Raw genomic sequence first — 12,467 nt, 5'->3', positions numbered from 1 at the left:
GTCCCCTTAATCACCCTCTGGTGTGATGGCCACAGCCAGGGCTCATGGGGGTCTCCAGGCCAGACCCTCTATGCTTACCCCTTTCTGCGGAGTGCTTCATACGGAGCACTTGTCTCCATCATTCAGAGCCTGCATTCCATTGCTATCTTTGCCCCAGCAATATATCAGTGGCATAACCTGGCTCTGCATTGCAGAGGCTAAACGGGTGGGAACTTGAGAGACATCCAGTGGCTCACAGGCTCAGGGCTCCATGTGAGACAGTCCTGGACACTGGGCATGCAACCTCCATTTCTCCTTCTCATCAGCACTGGGAAGGTAAACTCCACCTTGGAGAACATGCCCCGAGTGCTCTGGTGATGTGACCCATTGGGCAGCATGGCTGAGTGGTGTGCTGGGGCTCTCCCACGCAGGAACGCATGTCATAGCTGGGGTCAGGGGGGTCCATGTCACTGCTGGGCTGCCAGCCTCTCCCCTCTGTTCCCAGGACGTGGATGACCGCTGGAGCCTGCAGTTCCCTCACCTCTATGAACCCGGGCAGCAGAATCTCTACTTCAACAAGATCGAGTTTGTCAAGTGCGTGCTGCATGGGATCTACAGCTCCCTCATTCTCTTCTTCATCCCCTATGGGGCCATGTACGACACCATGAGAAGCGATGGGAAAGCCATTGCTGACTACCAGTCCTTCGCACTGATGGCCCAGACCTGCCTACTGATCGTGGTCTCTGTGCAGGTCTCTGGAATTATTATTTACTTATTTATTTTACTATCGTAGTGCCTGGAGGCCCCAATTGGGATTGAGACTGGATTATGTTCGGTGCTGTACGTACACTCAGGCCCCAACCAGATTGCGTTCGGTGCTGTACGTACACTCAGGCCCCAACCAGATTGCGTTCGGTGCTGTACGTACACTCAGGCCCCAACCAGATTGCGTTCGGTGCTGTACGTACACTCAGGCCCCAACCGGATTTCGTCAGGTGCTGTACGTACACTCAGGCCCCAATCCTGCAAAGATTTAAGTGGACACACGTGAGTTGCTCAGTTCTTCAGTGGCACTGCTTGTGTGGAAGTCTTTTCAGTACAGGGGCCATAGTGAGGCAGAGCTCTTGTGCGGGGGAGTTTACAGCACCGACAGACAACATAAACTGGGCTGGGAGAGGAGGAGGATTCTTATCCCCATTTTACAGGTGGGGAACTGAGGCACACAGTTGTGTATCTACTGTCTGTTTACATGGGCAGTGGTGTCTGCATTGGGTGGATGCCCTTCACTTCCACATTCTGTGGATGTAGAAACAAGCCCCATGGATGGAAGGGGGGGGGAAGAAGTAGATGTCATGTATCTCGACTTTAGTGAGGCTTTTGATACTGTCTCACATGACCTTCTCATAAGCAAACTAGGGAAACACAGCCTAGATGAACTTACTTTATTGAATTTAATCAGCTGGGTGCACAATTGGTTGGAAAATTGTATTCCGAGAATATTTATCAATGGTTCACAGTCAAACTGGAAGGGCATATTGAGTGGGGTCCCACAGGGATCTGTCGTGGGTCTGGTTCTGTTTGATATCTTCATACGTGATTTGGATAATGGCATACAGAGTTCACTTATAAAGTTTGTGAACGATGCCAAGTTGGGAGGAGTTGCAAGTGCTTTGGAGGACAGGATTAGAATTCAAAATGACCTGGACAAACTGGAGAAATGGTCTGAAATAAACAGGATGAAATTCAATTAGGACAAATGCAAAGTACTAGGAAGGAACAATCAGTTGTATACACACAAAATGGGAACTGACGGCCTAGGAAGGAGCACTGCGGAAAGGGATCTGGGGGTCATCGTGGATCACAAACTAAATACGAGTCACCCGTGTAACACTGTTACAAAAAACCTGAACATCATTCTGGGCTGTATTAGCAGGAGTGTAGTAAACAAGACACGAGAAGAAATTCTTCTGCTCTACTCAGCTCTGATAAAGGCCTCAGCTGGAGTCTTTGTGTCCAGTTCTGAGCACCACACTTGGCGAAATATGTAGACAAATAGGAGAATGCTCAGAGAAGAGCAACAAAAAGGATTAAAGGTTTAGAAACCTTGACCTGTGGGGGAAGATTGAAAAACCGGAGTTTGTTTAGTCTGGAGAACAAAAGACTGAGGGGGCACATAACAGGCTTCAAGTATGTAAAAAGTTGTTATAGAGAGAGGGTGATAAATTGTTCTCCTTATCCGCTGAGGACAGGACAGGAAGCAATGAGCTCAAATTGCAGTAAGGGGGATTTAGGTTGGACATTAGGAAACACTTAGACTGGATGATCCTTGCAGTCCCTTCTAATCTTGTGGTTCTATGATTCTTCCTAACTGTCAGGGTGGTTAAGCCCTGGAATAAATTGCCCAGGGAAGGGGTGGAATCTCCGTCATTGGAGGTGTGTAAGAGCAGGCTGGACACACACCTATCAGGGACGGTCTAGATAATACTGAGTCCTGCTGTGAATGCAGGGGGCTCGACTAGGTGACCTCTCGAGGTCCCTTCCAGCCTGACATGTCTCAGTGTCTGACACACTATAAGAAGGATGTGGAAAAATTGGAAAGAGTCCAGCGGAGGGCAACAAAAATGATTAGGGAACTGGAACACATGACTTATGAGGAGAAGCTGAGGGAACTGGGGATGTTTAGTCTTCAGAAGAGAAGAATGAGGGGGGATTTGATAGCTTTAATGGTCTCAAGTTGCAGTGGGGGAGGTCTAGGTTGGATATTAGGAAAAAATTTTCACTAGGAGGGTGGTGAAACACTGGAATGCGTTACCTAGGGAGGTGGTGGAATCTCCTTCCTTAGATATTTTTAAGGTCAGGCTTGACAAAGCCCTGGCTGGGATGATTTAGTGGGGATCGGTCCTGCTTTGAGCAGGGGGTTGGACTAGATGACCTCCTGAGGTCCCTTCCACCTCTGATATTCTGTGATTCTATGGTGCTGTGATCTTGGTCTCATCAGACCAGGCTGGCACAGGGGGCCAGCTGAGCCACTGCCTTGCTGAGACTCGGGTTGGGTCAGGGTGAGGCAGTGCTGACAGGATGGGTGGAGTTGCTCTCAGCTCCACAGCCTGAGGCTCTCCGCCTTATGCAAATTGGGGTCTTCCAGGCTCCTCCCCCTATTTCTTGAGGGCCCGGTACCCACAGGGAGCAAACGCTTTGTCACCCCTGTGCATGGCCCGGAGTGCACAGCCTTTCTTCTTGGGCCGGGACCTCGCCACAGCAATTTGCAGACTAAACGAGACAGATGGCCGAACAAGTTCCACACCCGAGGGTAGGGGACAACCTGGGGGAGCAGCCCTCTCTGCCTGCCTGTGTTTGGCACTTGGATGTGGGGTTGTTAAAGCCATTGACTGCTGCTGTATTGATTTATCCTTTCAGATTGGGTTGGACACTGCCTACTGGACAGCTGTGAACCAGTTTTTCATCTGGGGCAGCCTTTCCGTTTACTTTGCCATCATCTTCACCATGTACAGTGACGGCATGTACCTGATCTTCGCAGCCTCCTTCCCTTTCGTTGGTAAGCACTTGGACAGCTGATGCAGAGGGCTGTGTCTCCGGGTAGGCTGTACTTAACCTGGTGGAAGTACATCCAGTATGTACTGAGGAAGTGCCCATAGAGACAATAACAAGCTGTGGATCTTATTTGTCGCCGTCAGGTATTTACACCACACTACAGTGCATGCTCGTTTTCTCTGGTGCCCACTCGTGCATACACATGTCCATGTGCCCATTCACCAGCACACAATGCACACTCATGCATACCCATATACACGCACATGCCCTATAGCCAGGTGAACGCTGCACATGTCTGCAAACACTCCTCCAAATAAATCCCTTGAATTGGATTTAATGCAGCCTATTATTTTTATCTCTTCTCCAACATGCAGCTGGGTGGAGTTTGGGCCCCACAAATGTTTGGGGAAAGTCTGTCTGTACAAATATGTTTGTTCATATGCGAACAAGCTTGTGTATTGGTCCCGGAAGGTATCAAAGTGTGGTCACCCAGTCAGGGAGAGAATCTATGCTATGTGACTTCACTGTGCAATTACCCATCAAAATAGCAAATGAATGCTGGTGACAAATGATTTGTGAGCAGCCCTCTGACTGACGTTATTGTGCCTAAGTGCCTATGAGCACATGCAACCTGTGAACAGCATCATCGGAATGAGTCCATTCGTGGACAGACTGTGAACAGGAGGAGGGGACCATAGCCTCAATGAAGGTGTTTGCTTCAAATAATCCCACCAGCTCCAACACCTCTCTGCGTCCAACATGAATAGAGCTCAGCTGGGAGCATCTTTTAGTTTTGGAAGCCCTAAGGTTTGTTGGTACCAGTCTCCAGGCAGTGTTTTGGCTGACACACACTGCAGTGTCACCAGCTCCTTAACTCCTCCAGGCTCGGTCCTTCGGATGAGAGATGAAACCAAGCTCCATTCTGCCCATCGGCACTTAGATGCCTAGGAGAAAAAAAGGTGACTGTAACAGAGAGCTAGACGTTGGGGCAACATGGAAAATTACAATAGGGTCATAGGAACAACAGGAGGGAAATCAGTGGGGGAATCTGCTCAGCATCTTAGATTTCTACACACAAATGCAAGGAGTCTGGGGAGTAAACAGGATGAACTGGAAATATTAGTGTATAAACTAATTAAGACTCAGTTGGCATCACAGAGACTTGGTGGGGAAAGTCTCATGACTGGACTATTGGTACAGAGGGGACAACTTGTTCAGGAAGGACAGGCAGGGAAAAGAATGGAGGGGTTGCATTATACATCAAAAATATATACACTTGTTCTGAGGTCCAGACGGAGGTGAGAGTCAGACCAGTTGAAAGTCTCCGGGTAAAGATAAAAGGCAGGGAACTAGGCATGTCATGGTAGGGGAGTCTACTATACACCACTGAATCAGGAGGAGGATGTGGATGAGGCATTTCTAGAACAAATAACAGAACCATCCAAAACACAAGACCTGGCAGCAATGGGGTGACTTTAACTACCCTGACGTTTGTTGGAAAAGTCATACAAAAAAACATAATATTTCCAAAAAGTTCTTGGAATGTCTTGGGGACAAACTTTGTTCCAATGGCTTCGAGCTGGTATTTTTATCGAAGAGGGTCAAGCATTACCTCTGCCTGGCTTAGGTAGGACTGACAGAGCAGCAGGTGGACACCTCCCGAGCAGGCCTGCTACAGGCTCTCTAGGGAAACTGAGCAAACCCAACACACTGAGGATTACATGTCACGCAGAACCTTCGACAGCAGATGCCATCTTATAGACCAAGGATATGGACTATTCCCTGTTCTGCTTGGACAACCCCCAACACCAACTGACCTCTCAATCTTAGATATCCGTAATGTAGCCATCTCATAGAAATGTGGGGCTAGACAGGCCCTCGAGACGTCATCAAGACCAGCTCCCTGCACTGAGGCAGGACCAAGTAAACATAGACGATCCCTCACCATGTTTGTCCAACCTGGTCTTCAAAACCTCCAGCGATGGGGATTCCACAACCTCCCTTGGAAGCCTGTAGACTAATAGTTAGAACATTTTTCTTAAGATGTAACATAACCTCCCCCTGGCTGCAGACTGAGCCCAGCGCTTCTTGTCCTACTCTCAGTGGATGCGGAAAACAACCGATCACTGTCGAAACAGCTGATCACAGCAGGCAGAAAGTGCTGGGGGGGGTGGGGGAGGAGTTGATTGGTGGGGCCGCTGGCGGAGGGGAGGCGCTGGGGGGCACCCACGGAATTGGTGCCTGTGAGTCTGCTTATTCGAAATCCATTGTCTGCATGCTGCTGCTCTCACACCTCCTTTTCCTCAGAATCCTGCAATCTCTCCTTTCATGACCACTTCCACCCAAATGCAGTTTCCTCCCTCAGGTTTGCTACCAATTTCCCCCTGAAGGCCAGAATCCGGTCTAAAATGGATGTTCCCCTGGTTACTTCCTCCACTTCCTGAAACAAAAAGATGTAAAGCCTAGGCCCAGTGGACCTGGATACTTTAACTCCAGTGAGATTGTGTCAGGAGAACATCCAGCAGCATTACTGCCAGCAGCGGTAGCATTAGACACTGGATGGAGGTGCTTACAGGCTGCTTAGCCCTGTCCAAAGGCTGAAGGAATGGAGGGGGAACAAAGTGTGGGTGTTTTGGCTTTGGATAATGGGGCAGCCTTCCATCTCCCCCCGAGAGCTGCCCTGCAAGTTTTACCCCCTGGGCCTGACTACTCTCCCTCTGGAGCAGGCAGCCATTTAACTAGAAGGCTGTGCAGATTCCCACAGGACCACAGTCCTGTCTGCTCTCCAAGTGCAGCCACATTAGTAGCCCACAGTGCGTCAGGGAATGGTGCCGGGGATTCAGTATGTGGCACTCTCCCTTGGAGTTCCTGGGGAGGGGCTGCTGGAGGATGACTATCTTTGGAGGAGACAAACATCGAGGTCTTGACCCCAGACAGTCATTAAAGAGCCCCTGCCTTTTTATAAAGTGACAAGCTGTTAACGCTGGCATCCAGCAAACTCCAGTTCCGGTCATTCCTTTCTGCCTCCCTAACCCCGCACTGCAATTGGATTTGGACACAAGATTAGTCTTCCCGTGCTGTCTCAAACTGGTGCAGTATTGTGGCTGTGCATTGTTAAACCCTGCCAAGTCCCACCTCCGAGTGGGCCGTGGTCAGTGGGGGATTACATGAGCTTTGGGTATAATTTGCGTATTCCACTGCGTTTGCAGAGCGCTTTGGGATCCCTCCACGTGAAAGGGGCTGTATGAATGGAAGCGCCCGCTACTGCTGCTGTCACGGCTTTCATTGTGCTCTTGTTTTTCAGGGGCAGCTCGAAACACCCTCAATCAACCCAGTGTGTGGCTGGCGATCTTCCTCAGCATCATCCTGTGTGTGCTGCCGGTTGTTGGCGGTCGGTTTCTGAAGGCTCAGCTACTGCCGACCGTCAGTGACAAAGTAAGGGGGTAACAGAGCAGGAGCCTGACCTCTGCTGTCGTAGCCCCACTCAGCTTGCTTTGCGCAGTCAGGGTCCGGGGGCCTGGGCCCGCTCAGTGTGCGAGTGCTACCCGGACTGACGCCTGTAGCCCTGCCTGGGAAGGAGGGTTTGGCACAGTTCAGACCGTCTGCAGCCTGAGATTACTGAGACATGGATTAGACTGATCTGGGCGTGGGGGGATTGGGGAAGCAGGGCTATCTTTAGGTGCAGGGTTTAAGTGTTGTGGCTTTTGGTGACAAAGCAGCTGTGCATTTCACAGCCAACAGAGCCGCCCCCTGCTACTGCAGTGCAGGTGTGCAGTTCCTGGCCCGGCCTCCCAGACGTACACGTCTGCTTGGGTTTTGCTGGCTGAAGGGACCCGCTTCCTCTTCTGCTAACATCCACACTCTCCTCCGGAACCAGCCTCCCTCCCACACCTAGGGAATAAGCAGCAGAGGTGGGGCTGTTCCTGCCGGGGGGGTGCGGGGGGAGGCTGGGAAAGGCAGGGGAGGGCTGCCGTAGTGAGGAGAGCAGGCTGGCCATGCCACATTAGTGTGAGGGAATCTCCGGGAGGAGAACCACCTCTAGCATGGCTGCAGGTGATGCTCTGCTTCACTTCCGACCGGAGCAGTTTGCTCAACGCTGCTGCCCTCCCCGCCCCCCCAGGTTTTCTCTTCTTTCTGTGCTCTGCCCGTATTAAGGCACAACATCCCTGAGCAAGGCCCGTGACTGTGGCCCTTGCCTTATGGCCACACCACTTGATCATCATGCCCTTGGTCCCTGCAAAGCTGCCCAGAGGCCTTGTGGGAAGGGGAGGTGACATAGCTAGATCCTCTGCCGCTAAGGATGAGGGTGATGGTTCCACAGAAAATCGGCAGCTCGAGAGACAGAAGGGGTGCCGTCCCGGAGGACACATTGAGCTGAAGTTGAGGCTGTTCAAACCTCCCTGCTGAGTTTAGCTGGCTCTTGCCACTTCGGATGGGATGACCAGTGTTTGTGGGCAGTAGGTGGGTTTATTGAACTACAGTATTGGACATGGGCCTGGCCCAGACTCTCCGATCAGTGCCCTGTCCTTGGCAGGGGAGCTCAGAATCCCAGCTCCAGGCTGTGGCTTGGGCCTGGCTCCCTACAGCAAGCACGCACCACTTTCGGCAAGGCCCGCAGTGCCTGCGGGATATGAGCTGTCTGCTGAGAGGGCTGTTCTGGCTGGGGAGGGGTCCCGGCCGGCTGGCAAGCTGGGACCTAGGGTAAACCCTGACCCTGAGAGAGGCCAAGGACCTGCAGCTCCCATTGCCTCAAACAGGAGGTGCGGAGGGTCAGCATTTCTCCAGACCCTGCCAGACCTCCATCTTCGTTGTGCTCTCACGAGCCCTGTGTCTATAGCCAGTCTGGCTCTGAAAAGATGCCCCGTGGCTGATATTTGATAGCCCTGCCGTGCAGGAGCAAGGGGGTGCTAGGAACCATTTGTACCCAGCCTGCTTACTGCCTTTGGGCCAGTTAAAGCCTCTGCAGGGACCTGCTTCTGCCTGTGAAGCACAGGACTGTGGAATGTGCCCCGAGCAGAAGGACGTTCCACGCCCAGCTGTCTCTCCCACCTGCTGAGCGGGATGTTCTCTGATTTCAGGTCCTACGCAAGATCAGAGAGGCTAAGAAGCGGCCGCCCCCTCCCTTGCCCAAGACACGCTTGCGCCGTACCAGCACCCGTCGCTCCGGCTACGCCTTCTCCCATCAGCACGGCTTCGGCGCGCTCATTATGTCTGGGAGAAACATGCGGCCGAAACTGCCTTTCACGACAACAGGGACGTTTTCACCCAATAGTGAGAAAAACAGACACAAGTGAACGAAAGAATCAGAGCAGCCGGAAAGGAAACTCTGCTCTGCACAGCTTCCCAGCCTGCACCTGCCCAGGACTGCCCTGTCAGCTCCTCCAAGGAGGACTCAGGCCTTCTCTTTCCACCCAGGCATTCTCTCTAACTCCAGCTCCTGCTCCGAAGGGCACATGCTGCTCCCAGGGAGGCAGGGGAAGGGTGGAAAGAACAGGATGAGTCAAAGTTCTTAAATGTATGGCATTGACAAGTTGAGAGGGGCAAGCGCAGAGCAGACCAACCCCCCCATCCCTCCGTGGCCTGAGAGAGAGAACGTGCAGGGGAATGCCCACTCCATGCACCAAGATCATCCGTGATGCCCCTGCTTCATCCCCTCAATCCCGTACCTCCGAGCACAGTGAGGTCAGGGCGGAGGGAGGGCAGAGCTATGTAAGCTCATTCCATCCACAAGGTTTGTTTCTGCCGTGAACTATGCCATGAAACATTCAGAGCTGTATTCATCCCTGGGAGAACTCCACTGACCCCAGGGGTGACTGGGGCCCAGTGCCTCAAACCCCAGCTCCCAAATCTTTGCAATCTAAGTAATTGTGCGGCCATTTGTCCATAATGTACATGAGCATTTGGAGAGTGTCACGGAGTGAGAATTCGGGGCCTGCACCCCTCTTATTGGGATTCACTGAGACTCTCAGCCAGCCAGTAAAACAGAGGGTTTATTGGACAACAGGAACACAGTCTAAAACAGAGTTTGTGGGAACAACCAGGACCCCTCAGTCAAGTCCTTCTGGGGGAGCAGGGAGCTTAGACCCCAGCCCTGGGGTTCCCTGCGTTCCGCCACCCAGCCCCAAACTGAAACTAACCCCCCCCCCCCCCCAAGCAGGCTCCCTCCTGCAGCCTTTGACCAGTTTCCCAGGCAGAGGTGTCACCTCCCCCACCCCCTCCTGGCTCAGGTGACAGGCTCTCAGGTCTCCCAGTGAAACTCCCCTGCCACATTCCCAGGTCAACACTCCCCTCTCCCTGCTGCGTCACAGAGCGTATGAGGTGGGAAATGACCTTCTGAGCTGGTGGGTAACTCTGTCCAGGTCTACGGCCAGTGCCCCAAGCGCAGCCCCTGCCTGGAGGTGCAGCCCCGCTGCCTTTGGGAGGTGCTGCAAGTCAGATGTTCAGCTCTCCAGGCGACATCCAGGGGAAAGGGCCTGCAATTGCGCTGCCCTGCAGAGCCAGCCTGCTGGGAAATGTCACTGTTCTCAGGTTTTGCAGCCAGGCACCAGCAGTTTCTTCTAGACTTAAAACAGAAAAGCACCAAAACACTAAGTTCCTGAATTCCACAAATGCTAGAGCTGCTCAGTTAAAGTAAAGCTGGGAAATCCCTCCCTGAGGATCCCTCGGGTCATGGCTAGGTCTCACAAGGGAACCTCCATCAGCAGGTGGCTTTCCAACCAGACCCGCCAAATTCTGCTCTCCAGCACAAACACCCAGCTCCCGTGGACTTCAGTGGAACTGAAAGAGAGCCTCTGATGGCAGAAACTGAACCTCCTGGAGCTGCACAGGGCCAATGGGAGGGTGCCGTTTTCACCCTTACCGCTGAGTGCCCAGCTCTTTAACATGCCAGCCCCCTTCTTCTGTCTCTCCCCCTCGTCTCCTGAGCAGTGTGGGTGAAGGTTTAGAAGAAACCTCCCTTGGCTCAGGCTTGGCGATCTCCACAGTTTCCTGAACCAAACGGCTTTGCCTGATTTTTCCATTTTGGTTGGAAGGCGAATCCATCAGCCCTGCAATACAGACAGCTGACTGCCCCTAAGTCCCAGGTGTGAGGTCAGAGAGCTGTGTCAGACAGCGGCAAGCGGACCTGACAGACTAGAAACTGCCAGTCTTGGAGCTGCTGAGCCATTGGGCCTGGTTCTCCAGTCCGTTACACCAGTGCTATTCCATTGGCTTTGGTGAAGTTACCCTGGTGTAAAGCCAGCGTGCTGGAATCAGGAGAATCAGGCCCATTAGTGTTACTAACCCATCTCTATTGAGCTGTCTTGCCTGCAGGACAAAGCAACCCCCTGTTAGTTCCTCAACCGGGTGCTCTAACCACTTACGGAGGGTTGTAGGGCTGGATTCGTTGCCTACTTGGGCTGGGATCCCTGTACATTACACATGTTAGCGGTAACAGGGTTCTGTGCGGAATCCCCCAGGCCCTGGCAGAAGGGATGTGTTACTGCGACAGGCCTCGTCTCCCTGGAGCTCCTTGTTCCCTGCTGGGCTCCTTGTTTTAACAGTGACAGCGTGGAATTGTTTATACTCTTCTAACAAAGGGTTTTATTCTCTGGACATGACTCTCCTCTGGGCTTAGCACCAGCAGAGACAGAGGGTCGATTCCACTGGGCTCTGGGGATGTGTTATAAACCACAGCATTAGCTTTCGGACCTGGGGCTGGGTCTACCCTTGCACAGCAGGGGAAAGGAACATCCCCTACCCCACAGTGTTGCCCAGAGTCAGCCGTAACCCCAAGCAATGCAGTGCGCCGTGGGGAATCAAAGTGAGCAGTGCACTCATTGCTCGTCACCGCCCTCTGGCTTGTGGTCACGTCCCTGAGACCATCACCTCGGCACTCGGATTTGGATAATAACGTTGGCCTCCCCATGGTACCAAAGGGGAGAGTTTAGATTGTTAAACTGACATCCCCGACGGCTCAGCCTGCCAGGCTGTCGCCAGCGTGTGGTGTAGTGGGCTGCAGAGCTGAGAAGGAAAGGCAGGCCGGCTGCTCATGAACCAGGGAAGCTCTGGGACCCCAGACACAGCTCTGATATGGTTTGCACACAACACGGACTCCTTGGCCCCGGGCCGAGGCCGGACTTGCAAATGCTGCATAAGACACACAATAGATGATCCTCTTGGTGAACTTGCTCCAACTGCAAAGACTTCAGCAGTTTGACAAGACCAATCTTTGTTTTCAATGTGTTGAAATTGGCCCTGGTGTTCCACAAGCATCTCTCCTTGGCTTGTAAAATAATGTTTGAATACAAATAGTGGCCAACGGGATGAATAATGTGCGTGTAATCTGTTCCTTGGTCCCTGGGGCGTGAGCAGGTGTAGGTACATTATTCCCTGCATGGATCTCAGGAGGAGGAACACAGGGAGAGCCAGGCTGCACCAGAGTAGTGAGCCATCTAACCCACTAACAACCCAGACCACCTCTGGAGGAAAGTGGAGGGGTGCTGGAGCAGGGAGGGGGCGACAGTGGGTTGGAGGAGGGGTTGTGTGGGGCAGCTGAGAGAGGGATTGATGGGTGGTCAGAGCAGGGACAGGTCACGGAGGCAGTTGGGTAGAGTAACCTAGTCCCTAAAGGGAAAACGGGACACGGTGTGGGGCTGGCCCGAGCATCCTTCATCCCATCCCCCCCCCCGCACCCCTCCTCCCCCAGCTACCAGCCTGCCCTGCCATCGCCACTCGCCCCCCCCATGTTCATCCATGGCCCTGTAGGGGGTGTGCCCCCCTTTTTTTTGGCATAACTGGGCATTTGTCCCGTTGGCTCTTGACGATCAGACAAATGTCCAGTTGTGCCAAAAAAGCTGGAACATCCGGGATAGGGCTTAAAAAGGGGACTGTCCTGACCCAACGGGACATATGCTTAGAGGGCGATGGTGACGGGGGATCCAAGTGGGGAGGGTTGT

At 52.8% G+C, this 12,467-nt stretch overlaps 1 protein-coding gene across 3 annotated transcripts in view; it reads left to right on the top strand.

Moving 5' to 3' along the window:
• Positions 1–11,842, top strand: part of LOC140911063 (phospholipid-transporting ATPase ID) — a 131,017-nt gene extending 119,175 nt beyond the window's left edge. For all 3 annotated transcript variants that reach the window (XM_073343294.2, XM_073343293.2, XM_073343295.2), the window contains 4 exons: positions 485–730; positions 3,397–3,535; positions 6,836–6,966; positions 8,610–11,842. In XM_073343294.2, coding sequence (XP_073199395.1) covers positions 485–730; positions 3,397–3,535; positions 6,836–6,966; positions 8,610–8,825 — 732 coding nt within the window. In that variant the 3' untranslated portion in view covers positions 8,826–11,842. The remainder of the gene's footprint in view (positions 1–484; positions 731–3,396; positions 3,536–6,835; positions 6,967–8,609) is intronic.
• Positions 11,843–12,467: the final 625 nt, after the last annotated feature.

Source organism: Lepidochelys kempii, chromosome 5 (assembly GCF_965140285.1).
Source record: "Lepidochelys kempii isolate rLepKem1 chromosome 5, rLepKem1.hap1, whole genome shotgun sequence".
NCBI classification, from domain to species: Eukaryota; Metazoa; Chordata; order Testudines; family Cheloniidae; genus Lepidochelys; species Lepidochelys kempii.
The sequence above is the reverse complement of the archived record's forward strand: the minus strand, read 5'-3'. Positions and strand labels throughout refer to the sequence as shown.